The sequence below is a fragment of the Misgurnus anguillicaudatus genome, chromosome 17 (genome assembly GCF_027580225.2).
Source record: "Misgurnus anguillicaudatus chromosome 17, ASM2758022v2, whole genome shotgun sequence".
In the NCBI taxonomy this organism is placed as follows: domain Eukaryota; kingdom Metazoa; phylum Chordata; class Actinopteri; order Cypriniformes; family Cobitidae; genus Misgurnus; species Misgurnus anguillicaudatus.
In genome coordinates, this window is record NC_073353.2 from 35,023,425 (window position 1) to 35,040,285 (window position 16,861).

At 37.9% G+C, this 16,861-nt stretch overlaps 1 protein-coding gene across 1 annotated transcript in view; it reads left to right on the forward strand.

Annotated features, from left to right (window-relative positions):
• Positions 1 to 16,861, forward strand: part of ube2e3 (ubiquitin-conjugating enzyme E2E 3 (UBC4/5 homolog, yeast)) — a 51,508-nt gene that overhangs the window by 30,012 nt on the left and 4,635 nt on the right. The window contains exon 4 of the mRNA XM_055215109.2: positions 10,896 to 11,028. Coding sequence (XP_055071084.1) covers positions 10,896 to 11,028 — 133 coding nt within the window. The remainder of the gene's footprint in view (positions 1 to 10,895; positions 11,029 to 16,861) is intronic.

Genomic DNA, 16,861 nt, shown 5'->3' on the forward strand with positions numbered 1-16,861 from the left:
GAAATGTGTTGATTTCATAACAAATATATTTACATTTAATACAGATGCCTGAACATTAAAACAAGATTTTAGTATTTGAATTTGTCATGTTCTGAATAAAAAGTAGTTTAAAACCATTATTAACTGTCTGGTTTTTAAAATTTTCCATTCAGGAGCAAAAATCTGCCTTTAAATTTGACAGAAATAAAGATTTGTTATTTATCATGATAATTATCGATATCGACTGATATGGAAAACATTTTCTCGATAATTTTTTGGGTCATATCGCCCAGCCCTACTGGTGAGTAATTAAATGTTTTGCTTTAAACAAATGCAAATATTGCATTTATTTCCAAATGTTTTTTTTTAAATGCTACCCCACAGATTTATTGTATATGATTACTCTCTACCTGTGGATATGGTGAGATGAGAAATTTTTTTAAGTAATGCTTAAAAAAAACTCATGGCGCTGTACGAGTGCTGAAACGGCTCTCCGCACCTTAGTAAAATTCTTTATTTTCTGTTGGTTACAAATAAAGTATTTTTAGAGTACAAACCTTTTTACATACTTGTAAATGATTTGTGGATGATGTTGGATATCCATACATTTACAGCAATTAAAAGCCTGCTTTTTGTACTTCCATGACTAAGAGAAAACTGCTTTTAAAGGTTTTAATACAAAAAAAAAAATCAATTTCAAAACAAATGAAAACAACACAATTATTTAACATTAATCTTAAACTGGGGGTCTTCTTCATCCGCTTAGTTTTTCAGTTTACAAAGTCCGTCATCTAAATAGGGATTAGACATAGCGCCGGCGCAACTGGCTTTTAAAGGAGATGAGAGATAAGACTTGGTTTATTGCACGTTACACCCAAAACACACCTATTACTCATTAGGAGAATAGGAACAACCCTTTTCGACCGTGTGCTCGGCGCACAAACCATTTTTCCCGTTGTTAAATTAGCAAAAGTGGAATCAGACACGCCTGTTTAGACCATGCGCCGTGCGGTTTAGACCTTGCGCTTAGATCGTTAAAATAGGCCCGAAATGTACTGCAAGTTATTATTTTTATCTTCAAACAAAAACTCAGCCTTGAAATGATGAATTCATTGTACAACTGTAACTGCCATTTATTAATAAATGTTTTCGAGTTTAGTCCTGAGAAAAGATCGACTTCATTTCTCTTGTTCTCAGATCGCTCCTGCTAAAGCTGACGAATTACAAACGGTATCAGTCGGTATTGATTTATTTCCTTCCATTCGCATTCATTATGTTTTTACCTCCCATTCATTTTCACCAAACGGTTTTTCATTTGCTCCGTGATATAAAACAACGTAGCCACCAGTAAATAATGCACGTCGATGAAGAGTGAATATAAAAGATGGCAGGCGTGTATGAAAAGCATTGCTGCTTGCATTCCCAGCTGATTGCATTACACCACAACCATCACTGCAAATTCTGTCGTAGTGAAACGCTGAGGGAATCTCATTAATTCTTACTGAACAGTTTAGCGAGTACAGTGCTGCATTTCAATAAAGGCTTTGAGAAACCTGCTCTATATCAGCGTCTCAGGAACGGCATTGAAGTAGAGCGAGATCTCATACGTTTTGGTTGATAAATAGACTGGGGTCACATAATATTGCGTGTATGAGGTTTTGGTTGCGCATATATTTATTGTCAGACTGTGTGCGATGCTTTTCCAGTTCGTTTACAAAGCGTCTCTCAGATTGACGTTGCTTTTGTCAAATGTGTCATTCGGGTGTAGGAAAATAGTTCGTTATAATAGTGCATGAAGTCTCCAGTGTTACATTTTTAATGTCGTCCTTATAAGAATGAGGCTCATCTAATGTTACCTATGGCTGAAATCTCCCTCTCTTGTAACATTTTCTCCCCTTTGTCTCTCACACCGTGAATTGGATTCGTCTTGTCTTTGCTCTTTGTATGGTAATAAATTGCCCTGAATTTGACATTTTAAGAGCTGAGATTATAGTTATTCATATAATGTCATCATAATTACAGGGCTGACCATGACTTTATTTCAATAGTCAGATAAATAACAGAGCTGGATAGTGGCAGGCAGTTGATTATAGTTGTGTATGCCAGCAAGAGAAGAGGAACAGGGGCTTGATAGCTATAAGAGAAAGTCTAAAGCCCGGCCCCAGAGGTTACTGCATTAATTGTGGCCAATTTTAAAATCAGTGTCAGGTCATTGACTCTTCGTGCTGCCTGAATACCGCCTGACATCTGCGTGTGTTCAGTGGGAAATTTAATGTAGAGAGGCAGGTGATTTATTACAGCACATAAAGACAGTCAGTTTTAAGGTTAAGGTTTTAATATTATGTTTTAATAGGGCCCTGCTGTGAAGTATTGGATGTATTTCAACATTAGCTTGTTTGTTTTCCATATCAGTCCGTTTCAGACACACAGTCTTTACTGGTAAATTGCAGTTAAATGGATCATATGATATTGCTATAAAGAACATTATTTTATGTATTTGGTGATTCTCACGAAATCCAGATTTAGAAGGTGTCCAGCATCAGAATTTTTAAAAAGCCTTTGAAGCCATTTTTTTGCACATATAAGATTAAAGTCTGAACTTAATATAATCATTATTTTTAGAGGATTTTAAAAATATTTCCTATAGCATTATTTACATTTTTTAGATTATCATTATCAAAAATTATCATTACCGCAACATGATATTACATTAAATATATGCATTTACAAACTCATGTTTTGGTAATAAGAACTAAAAAGTTGTCTAGGTACTATGACAACTTAAATATATGCATTTACAAACTCATGTTTCGGTAATGAGAACTAAAAAGTTGTGTAAGTACTATGACAAACCAAATTTCAACTATTATCTGGAGAGAAAAATAAGAACTGCTTACCTGGTAGTAGGGCTGTGCAAAAAATCGACTGCGATTATCATGCGCGTGTCATCTGTAAAGCCGGTTCCGTGATTTGAAGTAAATCGGCATCAGCTGCTTTCAGATGGAGCGGCATTTATTACACAGACCCATAGCTCACCGAGAAGCCAGGCAAAATCGCCTAGACAATCGGAATCGATTTTCCTCGATTATGAACCCGATTTTGCCTAGCTTCTCGGTGAACTACGGGTCTGTGTAATAAATGCTGCTCCATCTGAAAGCAGCTGATGGCGATTTAATACTAATCACCGAACCGGCTTTACTGATGACACGCGCATGAGAATCGCAGTCGATTTTTTGCACAGCCCTACCTGGTAGCCATCTTGAGTGTCATGGTCAATTATGTCCCTTCCAACTATTTTTTTTTAAATGTTAGTTCCTTGAGGCCTTAAACAATGTTTGAAAATTGTTGCGGAGGATGAGAAAATTGGTCTTGGACACATTTATATTCCTATTATTGTCTCTACATTTACCAATGATCACCAAATACAAAGTTTCTTTACTGTAAATGTTTATAGTATAACATGCACTGAAGCTTTTTATTTTTTAGATTTTTTAATTATAAATATTTCCATGTCAAAGAACCTAAATCCAGTCATGGACACATTGCGGTAATGAAAAGTTTCCCCTTAAATGTGGAAAAAACTACAGAATTGGTTTGTATGATGTTATTTGAAATCATGTGCAAAATAGTACATGAAGAGATGTTTGTAATTTTATGCTTCTTATTTTGATAGCATTTACTTTTTTTTTATCAAAATGTTTCATGACACCTCATAAGTCTAATTTCGCGAGTATCACCCATTTGGTGCAATGTTTTTTTACAAAGCTCACCATTCTAAAAAGCGAGGTGTGCTCTGATTGGCCGGCTATCCGGTGCGTTATAATTGGCAGAATACCTCAAGCGTGTGATGGAAATGTTTCGCCTCCATGATGCTTTTTCCTGGTTTTTATTTGTGGGGTGTAAGGGTGCAACATGCAGTTTGATTCACAGCTCTGTGGTCACTGTTACAATTTGGCAAATACATTTAATGTTAGAGGTAGTTAGTTGCAGTTGCGGCTATTAAGCTATTTGTCTATAACTTCAACACTTTGTTTGGTAGATTGCCAGTATTTCTTGTTTAATGAGCCACTTTTATTACTCTGGAACAAGCCATCAAAAACAGTTTACAGTGCTTTTTGTGGTATTACATTTATTAGACTGCATAAAAACAACTAATAATTTAGTTTTCACTGGTAAATTGCAGGTTACCTCGTCTCTTTATGGTTACCTTGTTTAATTTCTTTCTGTTTGTTGAAAAACATCTGCTTATGGCAAAATCCAGGCAGACAGCTCAAGTTGTTAATCACTGTTATGAGTCTACTGTTGTAAATCAGAGTAAAGTTTTGAACAATGATCGTAAGTAATCTTTGGGGTGCAGCTTTAAGTAATTTAATTTTTGATTTTATATTTACTGTACAGTCTAACCTAAACAGACAATAACTGTGACTGCTCTTGAAACTGGACACTTCAAGTCATACATAATAATTATATTCATACTTTCAGAAGTGTTGGATGTGAAATCATCATATTGTATCAACAAACTACCACTACTATGTTTTTTATTTTTCTTATAGAAGTAGATTTGAAAGTGGAGCTTGTGGTTTCTTCATGCACTTTCTTTGGTGGACGTTAAATAAGGCCCCTGCCTGCCCCCACCATGTAATTCAGTTATCTGCAATGACAGATGGAGATGGATGTTCTTATACGTTTGCACTCAGATCAACGTAATTCATTTCTTTTAGTACTATCTTCTGTGTGATCTACAAAAAAATTTCTGAACCAGAGTTAGATGCTGACCCTTGAACGTCCAGCCTCATCGGTAGCTTAAAGGATTTTTTTAAGCTTTAATTTACTGACCCCCATGTCATCCAAGATCTTTGTCTTTCTTTGTTCAGTCGAGAAGAAATTAAGTTTTTGGAGGAAAACACTCCAGGATTTTTCTTCATATAGTGGACTTTAGTGGACGTCAACAGTTTGCAGTTTCAATGAGCTTCAAAGGGAAACGATTCCAACCAAGGCATAAAGTCAATATAGTCGTGTGTAAGGTATACGGCGCAGGTAGGCTGTAGGTTATCCTTAGTCTGACGTGCACCTCAACAAATTTTTAACAGCGCGTCAGTTCTACGCGGGCCGCAAGCGTTGTGATTGGTCTACTACAGGGGTGTCCAGACTTTTTTGTGTGGTGATCTACTTTTAAAATGATAAAGCCGACAAGATCTACCTGCTAAAAAACACAGTTACATTTTTTAATGACAATTTAAAAGCGTATTAGGAATATACTGCATATCTCTACATCGAATGTAAGGCTGTCCCTATTAGGCTACTCCATTCTTTTTGAGGAGTTATAAAAGTCATTGAGTACATGTCAAGTAATGCTTAAAATAGCGGAGATGCAGTTTAGTGAAACAAACTAGAAAAAGACAACAGTATCAGAAGCCTCTCTTTAAAAAAAAAAAGAGCAGTGCGACGCGGCTTTCTATTGCTAGGCAACCACCGAGTCAGCTGTCTTGTCAATCAAATATTGAAGCGTGAGCGCTCTTTTGCTGTTAACTGTCATATTAGTAGAAACGTTAAAATGAGGGCGCTTGCTCTGACCTTGTTTGAGGATGAGAGGTGCACAAACACAGGAGAGAGTGAGCGAGTGGAGTCCGGTTCTTCAAAGCAACTGTAAACTTCCCTCACCACAACGTAAGGCCCGCCTCTCCCCTTAATCGATTGGACAATGGAAAGACGCAAATGATGTCGGGCACTTCTCCGCTCTCAGCGTTCCTTCAAAGGTGCGTGCTGCGGCCGGCGGCAAAAACCGCAAGGCGCTCAGCGCGCATAAACATAGCTTAAACAGCGCGCAAATGCTCCCTGTCCATAGAATATCATTCAAAAAAGGCGCCTGCAACTGCCATAAACGCTTTTGGTGTGATTGGCCCCTCTCATAATGCCTATTTCGCCCTCTGTTTTCCGATGCTCATGGAGCATCATATACAGTTAACTTATGTGCGATCTACCGACATTGCCTTTGCGATCGACGTATTGGACACCCCTGGTCTACTAGAACCCCCCCCCCCTCCATTTGTGAGAACAAAGTTGGGACACATTGAGGACTGATTTAGCTGAAACTGCAACAAAAGTCGCTGTTTATTTACTTCCATCACTGCTGGTCTTCTCAAAAAATACACAATAAGCTGCTGTTTCTTCTTCGTTTGTGGGTTAAATTTGCCAAGCTCCTTCTTCAATGACGGTCGTGCTGCTACTGTGGTTACACGCGTGGATACTGCCTACGACATTGCAGAAGAATATATGAAAACCGGCGCATATCCTACACCGCCGCGGCTACGTCGAACGACATGCGTAGAACTATAATGAGCCCTAAAGGGTCTTATCTAGCGAAATAATGACATCGAAAGGTCATACATGATATATGTGAAATAGCATATTAAACATACCTGGGAATCTGAATAGACTAAATTAACACGACAAGCCAAATCAAGTTCAAAAAGGTCCTGAAGTCATTCTACATCACTGAATCCACTGAATTATATAAATACAGGAGCAGCATAGAGCGGACTCTCACGGCTGTAGACGGTAATGGTTTCACTTGGTTCATATGAATTAATTTTGACATATAGGTCGCACCTGACTAGAAGTTGCAGGACCAGCCAAACTTCCATATTTTCCGGACTATAAGTTGCTTCGAAGTATAAGCCGCATCATTCAAAAATGCGTCATTTAGACGAAAAAACGTATATAAGTCGCAGTGGACTATACGTCGCGTTTATTTAGAAAATTTTTTCAAAAAATCCAAGCTGAAGAACAGACATTTAGTCTAGAAAGGCAAGTAATTCAACTAAACGATAGCAGACAGAACAGCAGGCTGAATAGATGTCTGTACGTTAAAGTAATATTATCAGTTATTTAACCACAGCATACAGAACTTACCTGGAAGGCTAAATAGACTAAATTAACCGAACAAGCCAACGCGCATCAAGTTTGCAAGCTCGTCATTCTACATTACTGAATACATTGAATTACATAAATACAGGAGCAGCATATAGCGGACTCTTGCGGCTGTAGACGGTAATGATGTCTCTTTTCTCATAAATGTCAAAATGTATTCATAACGACTTACAAGGTGCACCTGACTATAAGACGCAGCACCAGTCAAGTTATGAAAAAAAACGCGGCTTATAGTTAAAAAAATACGGTATGAAAAAAGTGTGATTTGTAGTCCGGAAAATATAGTACCGCTCCAGTGTTAACAAGTGTGGAGAAAGAGGACTGTTCCCACATTGTTGTATGTATGATACTAATTACTGTCTTCGTGTTAGTTTATGGTTTAAAATGATCCGCAAATGTGTGTTTCACATATTTAACACATGACGTTTCGACGTGATTACGTAACAACTACGATTTAGTTTTAGTTTGGGTCGAGTCAGCTCACCTAACTTTGGCGTGGTTAGCTTGTCCATCGAGTTTAGTATCACTTCGCAGCAGGAGGGATTATAGGCGTGTCGTTATATTTGCGCTGCATACTGCTGTGACATACAAGTGAGAGCGTTGTTGTACATTCCCATACATTTATTTATTTCTCAGTCCACCACAAAATTAAAATTGGCCACCATAAACAGATGTTTGCACATCGCGTTTATAACTACCTCTGTCTCACATGACAGTTTCTGTTCAAACACCCGACCCGTGGCGTCAGTCGACACGCTCCGCTGAGCCTCATTTAAGTTGCATTTAAGCATATATAATGCGGACGTGCACGTCGAGAGTGTGCCGCCACAAACTGCAAGTAGTGAAAAAACTGTTCTGGTGTTCATGGTTCTCAACCTGTGGATGTTTTTCATCGCTAAAAGGGAGTTTGGTAACTTATAGCAGAGCACAGATGACAACATGTTTGCTCGAGACAGTAAGCTAAAGCTAATCTTTTAGCGATGACGCTGATGACAATTCTCTCGGACCAATCAGTGATCTACAGTGTTTTCGCTTCACGTTTGGTATCAGATCGGATTGCTTGGAACCCTAACAGAGGTGGTCCGAAAAAAGTATCGGGTACTACGTACTGCATCCAATGCAAAAGCTCACAAAAGTTAGCTGACCCGACCCAAACCAAACCAAACCGTGGGGCACCATGCACTGGAAAAGCGCCATAATGATCATTACGCTAAATAAGACCCTTATGCCTTGGTTGGGATTGTTTAGAGCCATTTGAAACTGCAATTTTAAACTGCATTGATTCTGTAAACCGTTGAGGTCCACTAAAGTCCACCATATGGAGAAAACTCCTGCAATGTTTTTCTCATAAAAACTTGATTTCTTTTTGACTGAACAAAAAAGACATAAACATCTTGACATGGGGGTGAGTACATTATCAGGATTTTTTTTATGAAAATGGAGTAATCCACTTTAATATCATAAAGGCTTGCTTCTTTTAAAAGACTGTAGAGTTTGCTCTTAAGCTAACAAGGGATAGCTAGTTCATTAAAGGAGAAATGGAGAAATGTGTGCATTACTGGAAGTGGGCGAACTACAAAAACATTTGAGGTGATTATTATGTGTGTGAGCCTCGAGGGAACGCTGGATTACACAACGCCCCAGCTCAATGCGACTACCAGCCACTGTAAAAATGCCTCTGGATTATTGAGGTCACTCCAGTTTTTGGTGAGGATTACTACCCGAAATGTACTGCTAACATAATTTCTCTGTTATATAATATCAGCATATGGTATTTGTTCCAATTATGTTATAAATGTGGTGGCAAGCGTTACCTCAGGTACATGTTTTCGATTTACCTGAACCCCCTAAAGGTTAATATGCAGATTACCAGGAAGACTCTTGTGAGGGTGGAAACTGGTACATTCAGAGTCAGTAAATTCATTTTACGCTGCAAAGGTCTAATCCTTTTATGTGCGTGAATGTGTTGGAAAACGTCTGGGGGTGAATTGTGCGTCTTTAAGAAGCAAATGATGCTCTGGATTCAACTGTCCACTTGATTGCCAAGAATTCATTAAAGTCTAGAGGGCTTGTTCGGCTATTAACTAGGGATTTTTTCAATCATTTGGCACTGTTATGTTTTGTTAAGAGTTTGCTGAATCTGTTACGAGTGGCACTTCAACATCAACGTAATTGCGACAAATCTTCACGGTTAAGCATTAAGAGGACAGACAGGCTTCTAGCTTTACGCTCCAGTGTGAGGCGGTGTTTGGGAGGAACGAGCTAGTAATGATGCTGGCATTTTTTTTCTTTCAAATTTGTCAAAGCATTTGACCCGTCAAATCTGCCTGTGTGAAACATGCCTTATGACCTTTTTGAAAATGTTGACCTTTTTAAACTTGAAGATTTCATTTGGACAACTTGGGTGGTAAACAACTTCTTCTGTGTTAAATGCTTCTTGTTTTCAGTTTATCACACACAGTGAACATAACAGCCAATTAAAAATGACTTTAATAGTCCAATATTTTTATCAGTTTGATTGCTTTTATAGTTATTATAGTCCTGCTGTTCATGCTGCTGTTTTCTGGTTCTGTTTTTTTTTAGAGTTGTGGCAGAATGGTGTTTCTAATTTTATTTGTTGTATTTAGTATAAATTACTCTTAACAGTTTCAAAGTACGCTTATGAATCTAGACACCCCCTTTTATTTGTAATGTGCCGCTCTGCGCTAATCCTTCGAACCCCTGACAGGTCTGAGGTGAAAGCTTTACGCCTCACGCTAACGGCTTTACTAACCACCTACTGAAGGCTTGTCAGATTGATGTTGAGAGGCGTTAAAAAGGTTTTTCAATTTCTTCCTCATTGTTTCTCCGTTAAGGCTACAGCTACACGATTCCCCCTTGACATCCTCTCCAAATGTCATGTGTTGATTCTTTGGCGATAAGCGTTGACGGCCCTGTTTGTTGTTTTGCTGTTAAATGATCTGTGGAGCTGCTCTTTTTAAATCTGCCATTTATTGCTCTCTGCTGTATTCAAAGCGCTTTTCACCCTCGCTGTGGTGCGAGAGTCCAATAGCCCCAGATGATTTATCTACCTCAAAGAATTAAGTAAGCTACATAGCGACAATTAATTGTTTTGATTCTCTTCATGCCATCCAGTCCTATTATCGTTATTCTCCACTGTAATCCCACCTATTCTTGGCTCACTGCGTTATGGCGAATTGAGTTTGACAGCCGTCGTCTCTTGTTGCGCAGCAAAAGTAGATATCCAATGTGTAGGCTGGTGACTTTTTTATCACATGCGGATTGAGCAGTTGATGTTGGAGAAAAGACCTCTCACCTTTTTTCATTAGAAACTGGGCTGTGGATCACGCGAGGCTTTGTTTTTCTGAGGGTTGCTTGTTTTTTTTCTGTTAGACTCATTTGTGTAGTTGCTCCTTTAACTCATCTTGTTCTGATTCTCATATTTTTAATGGAAAACGCCACTGCTTTTAAAATTTTACTATGTTCTTACCTCAACTTAGACAAAGTAATACATACCCATATTTTTTCAATGCATGCACTTAATCTTTGTACAGCGCATCGTGAATGTGTTAGCATTTAGCCTAGGCCCATTCATTACTTAGGGTCCAAACAGGGATGAATTCAGAAGCCAGCAAACACTTCCATGTTTTTCCTATTTTAAGACTTTTACATGAGTAGTTACATGAGTAAGTATGGTGGCACAAAATAAAACATGGCGTTTAAGTGCACGCATTGATAAAAGATAGATATGTATTAAGTTGAGGTAAGAACATAGTAAAATACTGAAAAATGGTGGTGTTTTCCTTTACGCATTACCTGCAAAGAGTACACTTTGCTGTCCCACTTTGTTGTTTTTGTGTGATCTGTTTAAAATGTTAGATAAACTAATTTTAGCATATGACTTGCAGATGTAATTTTTTGTTGATCACTCCAGTGCTAAATTCGACTTGATTCACTCACCTTGGCTTGTGTTTGTGTCTTTTCAGTGCGGGACCCAAGGGCGACAACATCTACGAATGGAGATCCACCATCTTGGGACCTCCGGGTTCAGTCTACGAAGGGGGAGTGTTCTTTTTGGACATCACCTTTTCTTCTGATTACCCCTTCAAGCCACCAAAGGTATGAAAACATCTCAACCATTCTTGCTTGAGTGTCTTTATGGACATACTGAACATTGCAGTGTATTAGCAAGTGCACAGCAGTGAATAATTCAGAGATGGACTAAGTGGCCTGGATCTGTTATTGCATATGCTGCTGGACATAAACTGCTATATGAGCCATTTGTTAATAACAAGAGTCATAGTTGAGCAACATTTTAATATGAAATTTATATCTCTGAAAACCAATGTTGACGCTTGAAATCACCTAAACAAACACGCCCCTACCCCACCTTCTTTTGACATGCGCAACCCAGGCAACAATGTCGGTTAGTAGACACGCCCCTTACTGCTAATTGTGTTTTGGTACTCAGCCAGACTCCCTTTTCCAAAGGGTTTTTCAAAAATCATGCACCCCGCCTTTAACACAGGCTTAACAGCCTGCTTATCAGAATAGTTAAACCGAAATAGTTCTCTTCTGAAGTTCAAATCTTTTCTAGTCTTACTTTATATAATTAGACTTTGTTCTCACCATGAATATAGCCTTGGAATGGCGTTTAAAAGAGAAGAAAGAAAAAATAGTTCAAGGTATTTTTAAAAGTCTGTATAGTGGACACTTAAGCCTAATATACTTTGGACTTACACCGTACCCTCTATGCTACGTTAGGCTACATGTCAGTTTTCATTTATACTTCTGTGTCGTTGTCGTCATCGACATGCAGACCGCTAGGCAGTGTCGGCAGGTATGTTACATGTGTAACCCACAGTTTCAATGCAAGAGCCGAAGAAGCAACAGCTTGTGAATGTTGTTGGAGAAGCATCAGCAAATAGACAGCGACTTTTGTTACAGCCTGAGTGTTAAATTGCTCACCAACTTGGTCCTTTTTTTTTACTGTCGCAAGCAGAAAGGTGTACCAGGATGTGCCAGCACATCACGGCTGTGATTAGGCCAGAGGCACGAGGCCATAGGCCGAGTGCCGGAGGCAATCACAGCCGTGATGATATAGAGCTATATCTAGGGCTGCAGCTATCGATTCTTTTTGTAATCGATTAATCTAGCACTGAATCGATCGATTAATCGAGTAATCGGATAAAATTTTTGTGTGTGTTTTTTAACAACCAAAACAAATAATGCATAACGAAAATGACATGGCTGTAAAATGTTAAAGCATTTGGCTTTTATTTCTAAAACAAAACAGAGGAATTGGCATTTGGCTGCAAAAAATAGCCTATTTATTTCCATTTTTACCCATTTAGTGTTTATAAGTGCCAGTGCCAACAATTAAGCACTTTAATTTATTAATATGCACAACATGTTTCATGCTGTAATCTAGCCCTTACATCAAAGTAAATATCTGGTTAATGTACATTTCTACACCTGCAGCATTTACCATTACTAACAAATAATATATCATTTCTGGGTTGAGCCTATTTGCTATAGTAACAACCTGTGTGTGTGCGCGCACGTGCACACACACACACACACACACACACACACACACACACACACACACACACACATGCACGCGTGCTGCGCATGAGGAAGAGTGACACCCCAGTCAGACGTTCAGTTGCTTCATTGCATTTTGTTACGGCAGAAATACATACATTCATTTTCAATAGAACGCTGCATTTGGTTTGCATCACTTGCATTGCGGTGCATTTTAGGTTAAGAATCCGTTCGAAAAATCATAACATCACGTCCCGCTCTATACAGTGAATGCATGCAGCTGAAATTATTGTTGCGTGGCTACATAAAAGTTTAAGCATATGTGATGCATTACGCGATCGGTCTGACTCGCGTGAGAGAGAGACAAGGGTGCATGCATGTGTGTGAAGGGGTTCTTTTTTAAGCTTCTCTCTTGCAATTGACCGTGAATACGTTTAGTACTTAAAAACATCAAAGCTAAACATCATATCTAGTCAAACCGCATAACGACATCGCTACAAATACAGTATGGGATTAAAATCAGCGGAAGCTACGTTACCTTGTTTCAGAGACGCTTGGTGACACACCAGTGGATGTGTTTCATTCCTGCAAGCCATCCGTTTTCATTTCAGATGCTGAATGTAATGTAATGATAAGAATAATGATCCCAAACTTTAGACTTTCTCTCTCTCTGCCGTTTATGGACATATTTACTCTCCGCCATCACGCCAACTAAATTCAAAATGTATCACGCGCAATGATGTACTTCCTGAACATTGAACAACGGTCCGTGTGAATCAGATCTCGGCGCGTGTAGTGCGCGTCATAGGAATTTAATGAGGCTTCGAGGCAGAATTTTTGCCTCGAGGAATTTTTTGAATCGAGTTAATCGAGTAACTCGATGAATCGTTGCAGCCCTAGCTATATCACACGACTCCGAGAGCGATATTGCTTTTATACAACAGTTCGACGGCACACGTTTGAAAAACGAAAACTAGAAAACAACAACGGCGTAATTTTAAAAGCCTCTTTGTTTGAGAACTACTTCTTCCGCCACGGATTTGAGGGCGGCCAGAATGACAGGTAACACTTTCGGCTGCTTTGAATCTCATATTAACTCAATGGACGGATTCACCGTTTTTAAATTTTACAATTTCTTGGTCACAAAGTGTAGTTTTAAGATTAGTTCAGTCGAGAATATATATATATATTTAAATCTACAGTCGATTAGTAAAGATAGCGCCTGTTTGAACGTTTGCTTAGTGAGATTCGGTACGTATGAGAACTAAAGCATGAGTGGACGTCAGTGTTCACCCCACTGACCACCGCCCTCTCTGGGCTACATCTCTGACAGGGATTCCCTGGCTCTCATGTTGGCCTGATGGTCAAAAATAAGATCAAATCAGCAGTATTTGGTGTCATGATGAAACTATTACTTGTTTTCTTATTCATATTTAGTGTCTTTTGTGTTGTTATTGTTTTGGCGCGAGATAAAAGTTAATAAAACTATACTATATAATGTTACTATTGGTTTCCCATTTACTCTTAACGCGATACGAACACTCGGTTATTATTTAGACTTCATTCTTGTCAGTACTATATAAAACTGTTTTTTATAAGAGTCAGAGAGATGTTTTTGCATGCTGCTTATAAATATATCAGTGGCGATATCTCATAACATGTTTTAATAGTCACGTCGCGATTAAATAAATTATCAATGTCCACATTTAAAAGCTGCGGTGCTTACCTGCAGTTCCACGGTGTTTTCGCGTTCTGATGAGAGATATAGCTCCAGAAAAAAATGAGTGTTTACATTCCTCTTTCCAAGTGTTAATCGTCCACACGATGTGACAAGACATTTCTCCCATTAACTTTAACGTAACATCCAAGAGCGCTGATCTTTGACGGAATAATAACTTCCGATTGGGGATTCACAGACTGATTTATGAGCTAGTGAACTAATGAGACACACGGAGAGTGTTTAAAAACAGGGCGTCTGTGTTTTCCCATTCAGAGATGAGCCTGTTTAGGACCTCCATTCACTAGGTGGTGGAATGATACGAAATGTGAAGCGGTTACTGTGCCGCTATCAGTACAATATCGCATAGCTCTTAGCCAATCAGATTCGAGAACCAGAAAGAACTGTTGTATAATTTTGCAATAGCCTTTTTTTTGGTGTATGTATGAAGTGAAGTTGACACAGGCATTCTAGCAGAGTAACCACAGGTGCAGTTCATTGCAAAAACATATGGACATGTTTCGTTAGTTTGACAGCTACAAAGTAGCGTATGCTTTTTAAAATAAACATTTTAGTGTGTGAGTTAGTTTAAAGTCAGCCAAAGTGATTTGTACAAAAACCTATTGACCTTTAATTAAGACTTATTAGGTCTACTAAGTTCACTATTGTAATAAATTGTCCAGAACAGATTTTGACCTCCGTTTAAGAAAAGTCAAGGGTAATGTGATGCTGAACGGTTGGATTTGTCTTGTATTTTATGTGCTCAGTGGCTATACATACTCTCAGGTGTTGTACAGAGCGCCAGCTATTTCCAGTATAAAGCAATTAGCGAGATGTCGAGAGAAGCCGTGTGGATTATGAAGGAAAGTTTACTGTAGCTCGTACTGTAAAGGTGAAAGTGTCAAGCGCTGTTACTCTGATTCATTAAGATTGGAATCTGTTTTTTATTCAGCTCCCAGCCTCGGGTCTGACCCTCATCGTGTCAGTGGCATCTTTAAACAACGCGTTTATATAATGTTCACGAGCTGGAAGTGCTTTTTGTTCAGATGGAGCCGCTGCGAAGGTCTAATTTGGTAATTATAAACAGAATTCATCTTGTGTTGTGGATGACAGGCGGAGTCGACAGCACGGTGCCCTGTCGTTCTTTTGTCACCAGATCAAACACAGGGGACATCAGGGCTGAATTCGATGTTGATTTGGGAGCGTACTGTACTCTGGGAAGTTTTCTCTCACTTGAGCTTTGCTTTAGTGAAGGAGTCTGTGTGTGTTTGGAGGCGTCTCATTCTACAACTCTATCCAGAAATAAGAGGATTGATGAACTGCAGCTGTTAAAGGATCTAATACACAACACTGTTTGCTTTTAACATCATTTGACCATTAAGCTTTTTTATTTTGGGATTCTTTCTTTCTTTCTTTCTTTGTCTGTTTTTTATTTCTGTCCATCATATGTCCTTTTCTTTTTCTTTCTTTTTCCCATTTTTTCTCTTTTTCTGCCCTGTTCTCTTTCTCTTTTACTCTGCTTGTCTTTTTATACATCTTTATTTCCTTCCTTCCCTTCTTCCATCCATCCACGTCTTTCTGTCTTTTTTTCTTCTTATTTGTCTGTCTGTCTTTCCTTCCTTCGATCCATCCACATCTTTCTGTCTTTTTTACGTTTTTATCCATCTGTCTGTCTGTCTGTCTGTCTTTCCTTCCTTCTATTCATTCATTAATTTCTTTCTTTCCCTCTTTCTTCTTTCTTTCTATTTTGTGTCTGTATTTGATAAGTCTTTCTTTCTTTCTTTTCTTTCTTTCTTTCTTTCATTTCTTTTTTCCCATTTGCTCTTTTTTTTCTTTTTTTGTCTGTATTTGTATAAGTCTTTCTTGCTTTCTTTGTTTCTTTCCTCCTTTATTCTTTTTTTGATTGTTTGTTTCTTTTTATGTTGGCATTTTTTTATGTCTGTCTGTCTGTTTTTTCTTTGCCATTTTCTTTTCTTTTTTCTTTCTTTCTTTTTACGTAAATATTTTCATACGTCCTTCTTTCTTTCTTTCTTTTTTATGTCTGTATTTTTTATATGTCTTTTTTTGCTTTTTTTGTTTCTTTCCTCCTTTCTTCTCTCTTTTTTATGTCAGTATTTTTTATACATCTTTCTTTCTTTCCTCCTTTCCTGCTTTCTTCATTTTTTCTTTCTTTCTTTTCTGCTTTCTTCTTTCTTCTTTTTCTTTCTTTTTGTTCTTTTGTTCTTTTTTATGTCTGTATTTTTTATACGCCTTTCTTGTTTCTTTGTTTTTTTCCTCCTTTCTTCTTTTTTTATTTATTTGTTTCTTTTTATATCTGCATTTTTTATTTTTATTTTTTATGTCTGTCTGTTATTTCTTACTATTTTCCTGCCATTTTCCTTCCTTTTTTCTTTCTTTTTTATGTCTGTGTTTTTATACATCTTTCTTTCTTTCTTTCTTTCTTTCTTTCCTGTTTGTTATCTCTTTCTTTCATTTTTTTTCTTTCTTTCATTCTTTCTTTCTGTATTTTTTCCTTTCTTTTCTTTTTTCCCGTTTGTCCTCTTTTTCTGTATTTTTTCCTTTCTTTCTTTCTTTTTTCTTCTTTCTTTCTTACTTTTTTCTTTCTTTCTTTCTTTCTGCTGTTTCTTTGTTTTCTGTGCTTCTGATATATAATTGTTAAAATAAAGTTGAATTGAAAATTCAAATTAT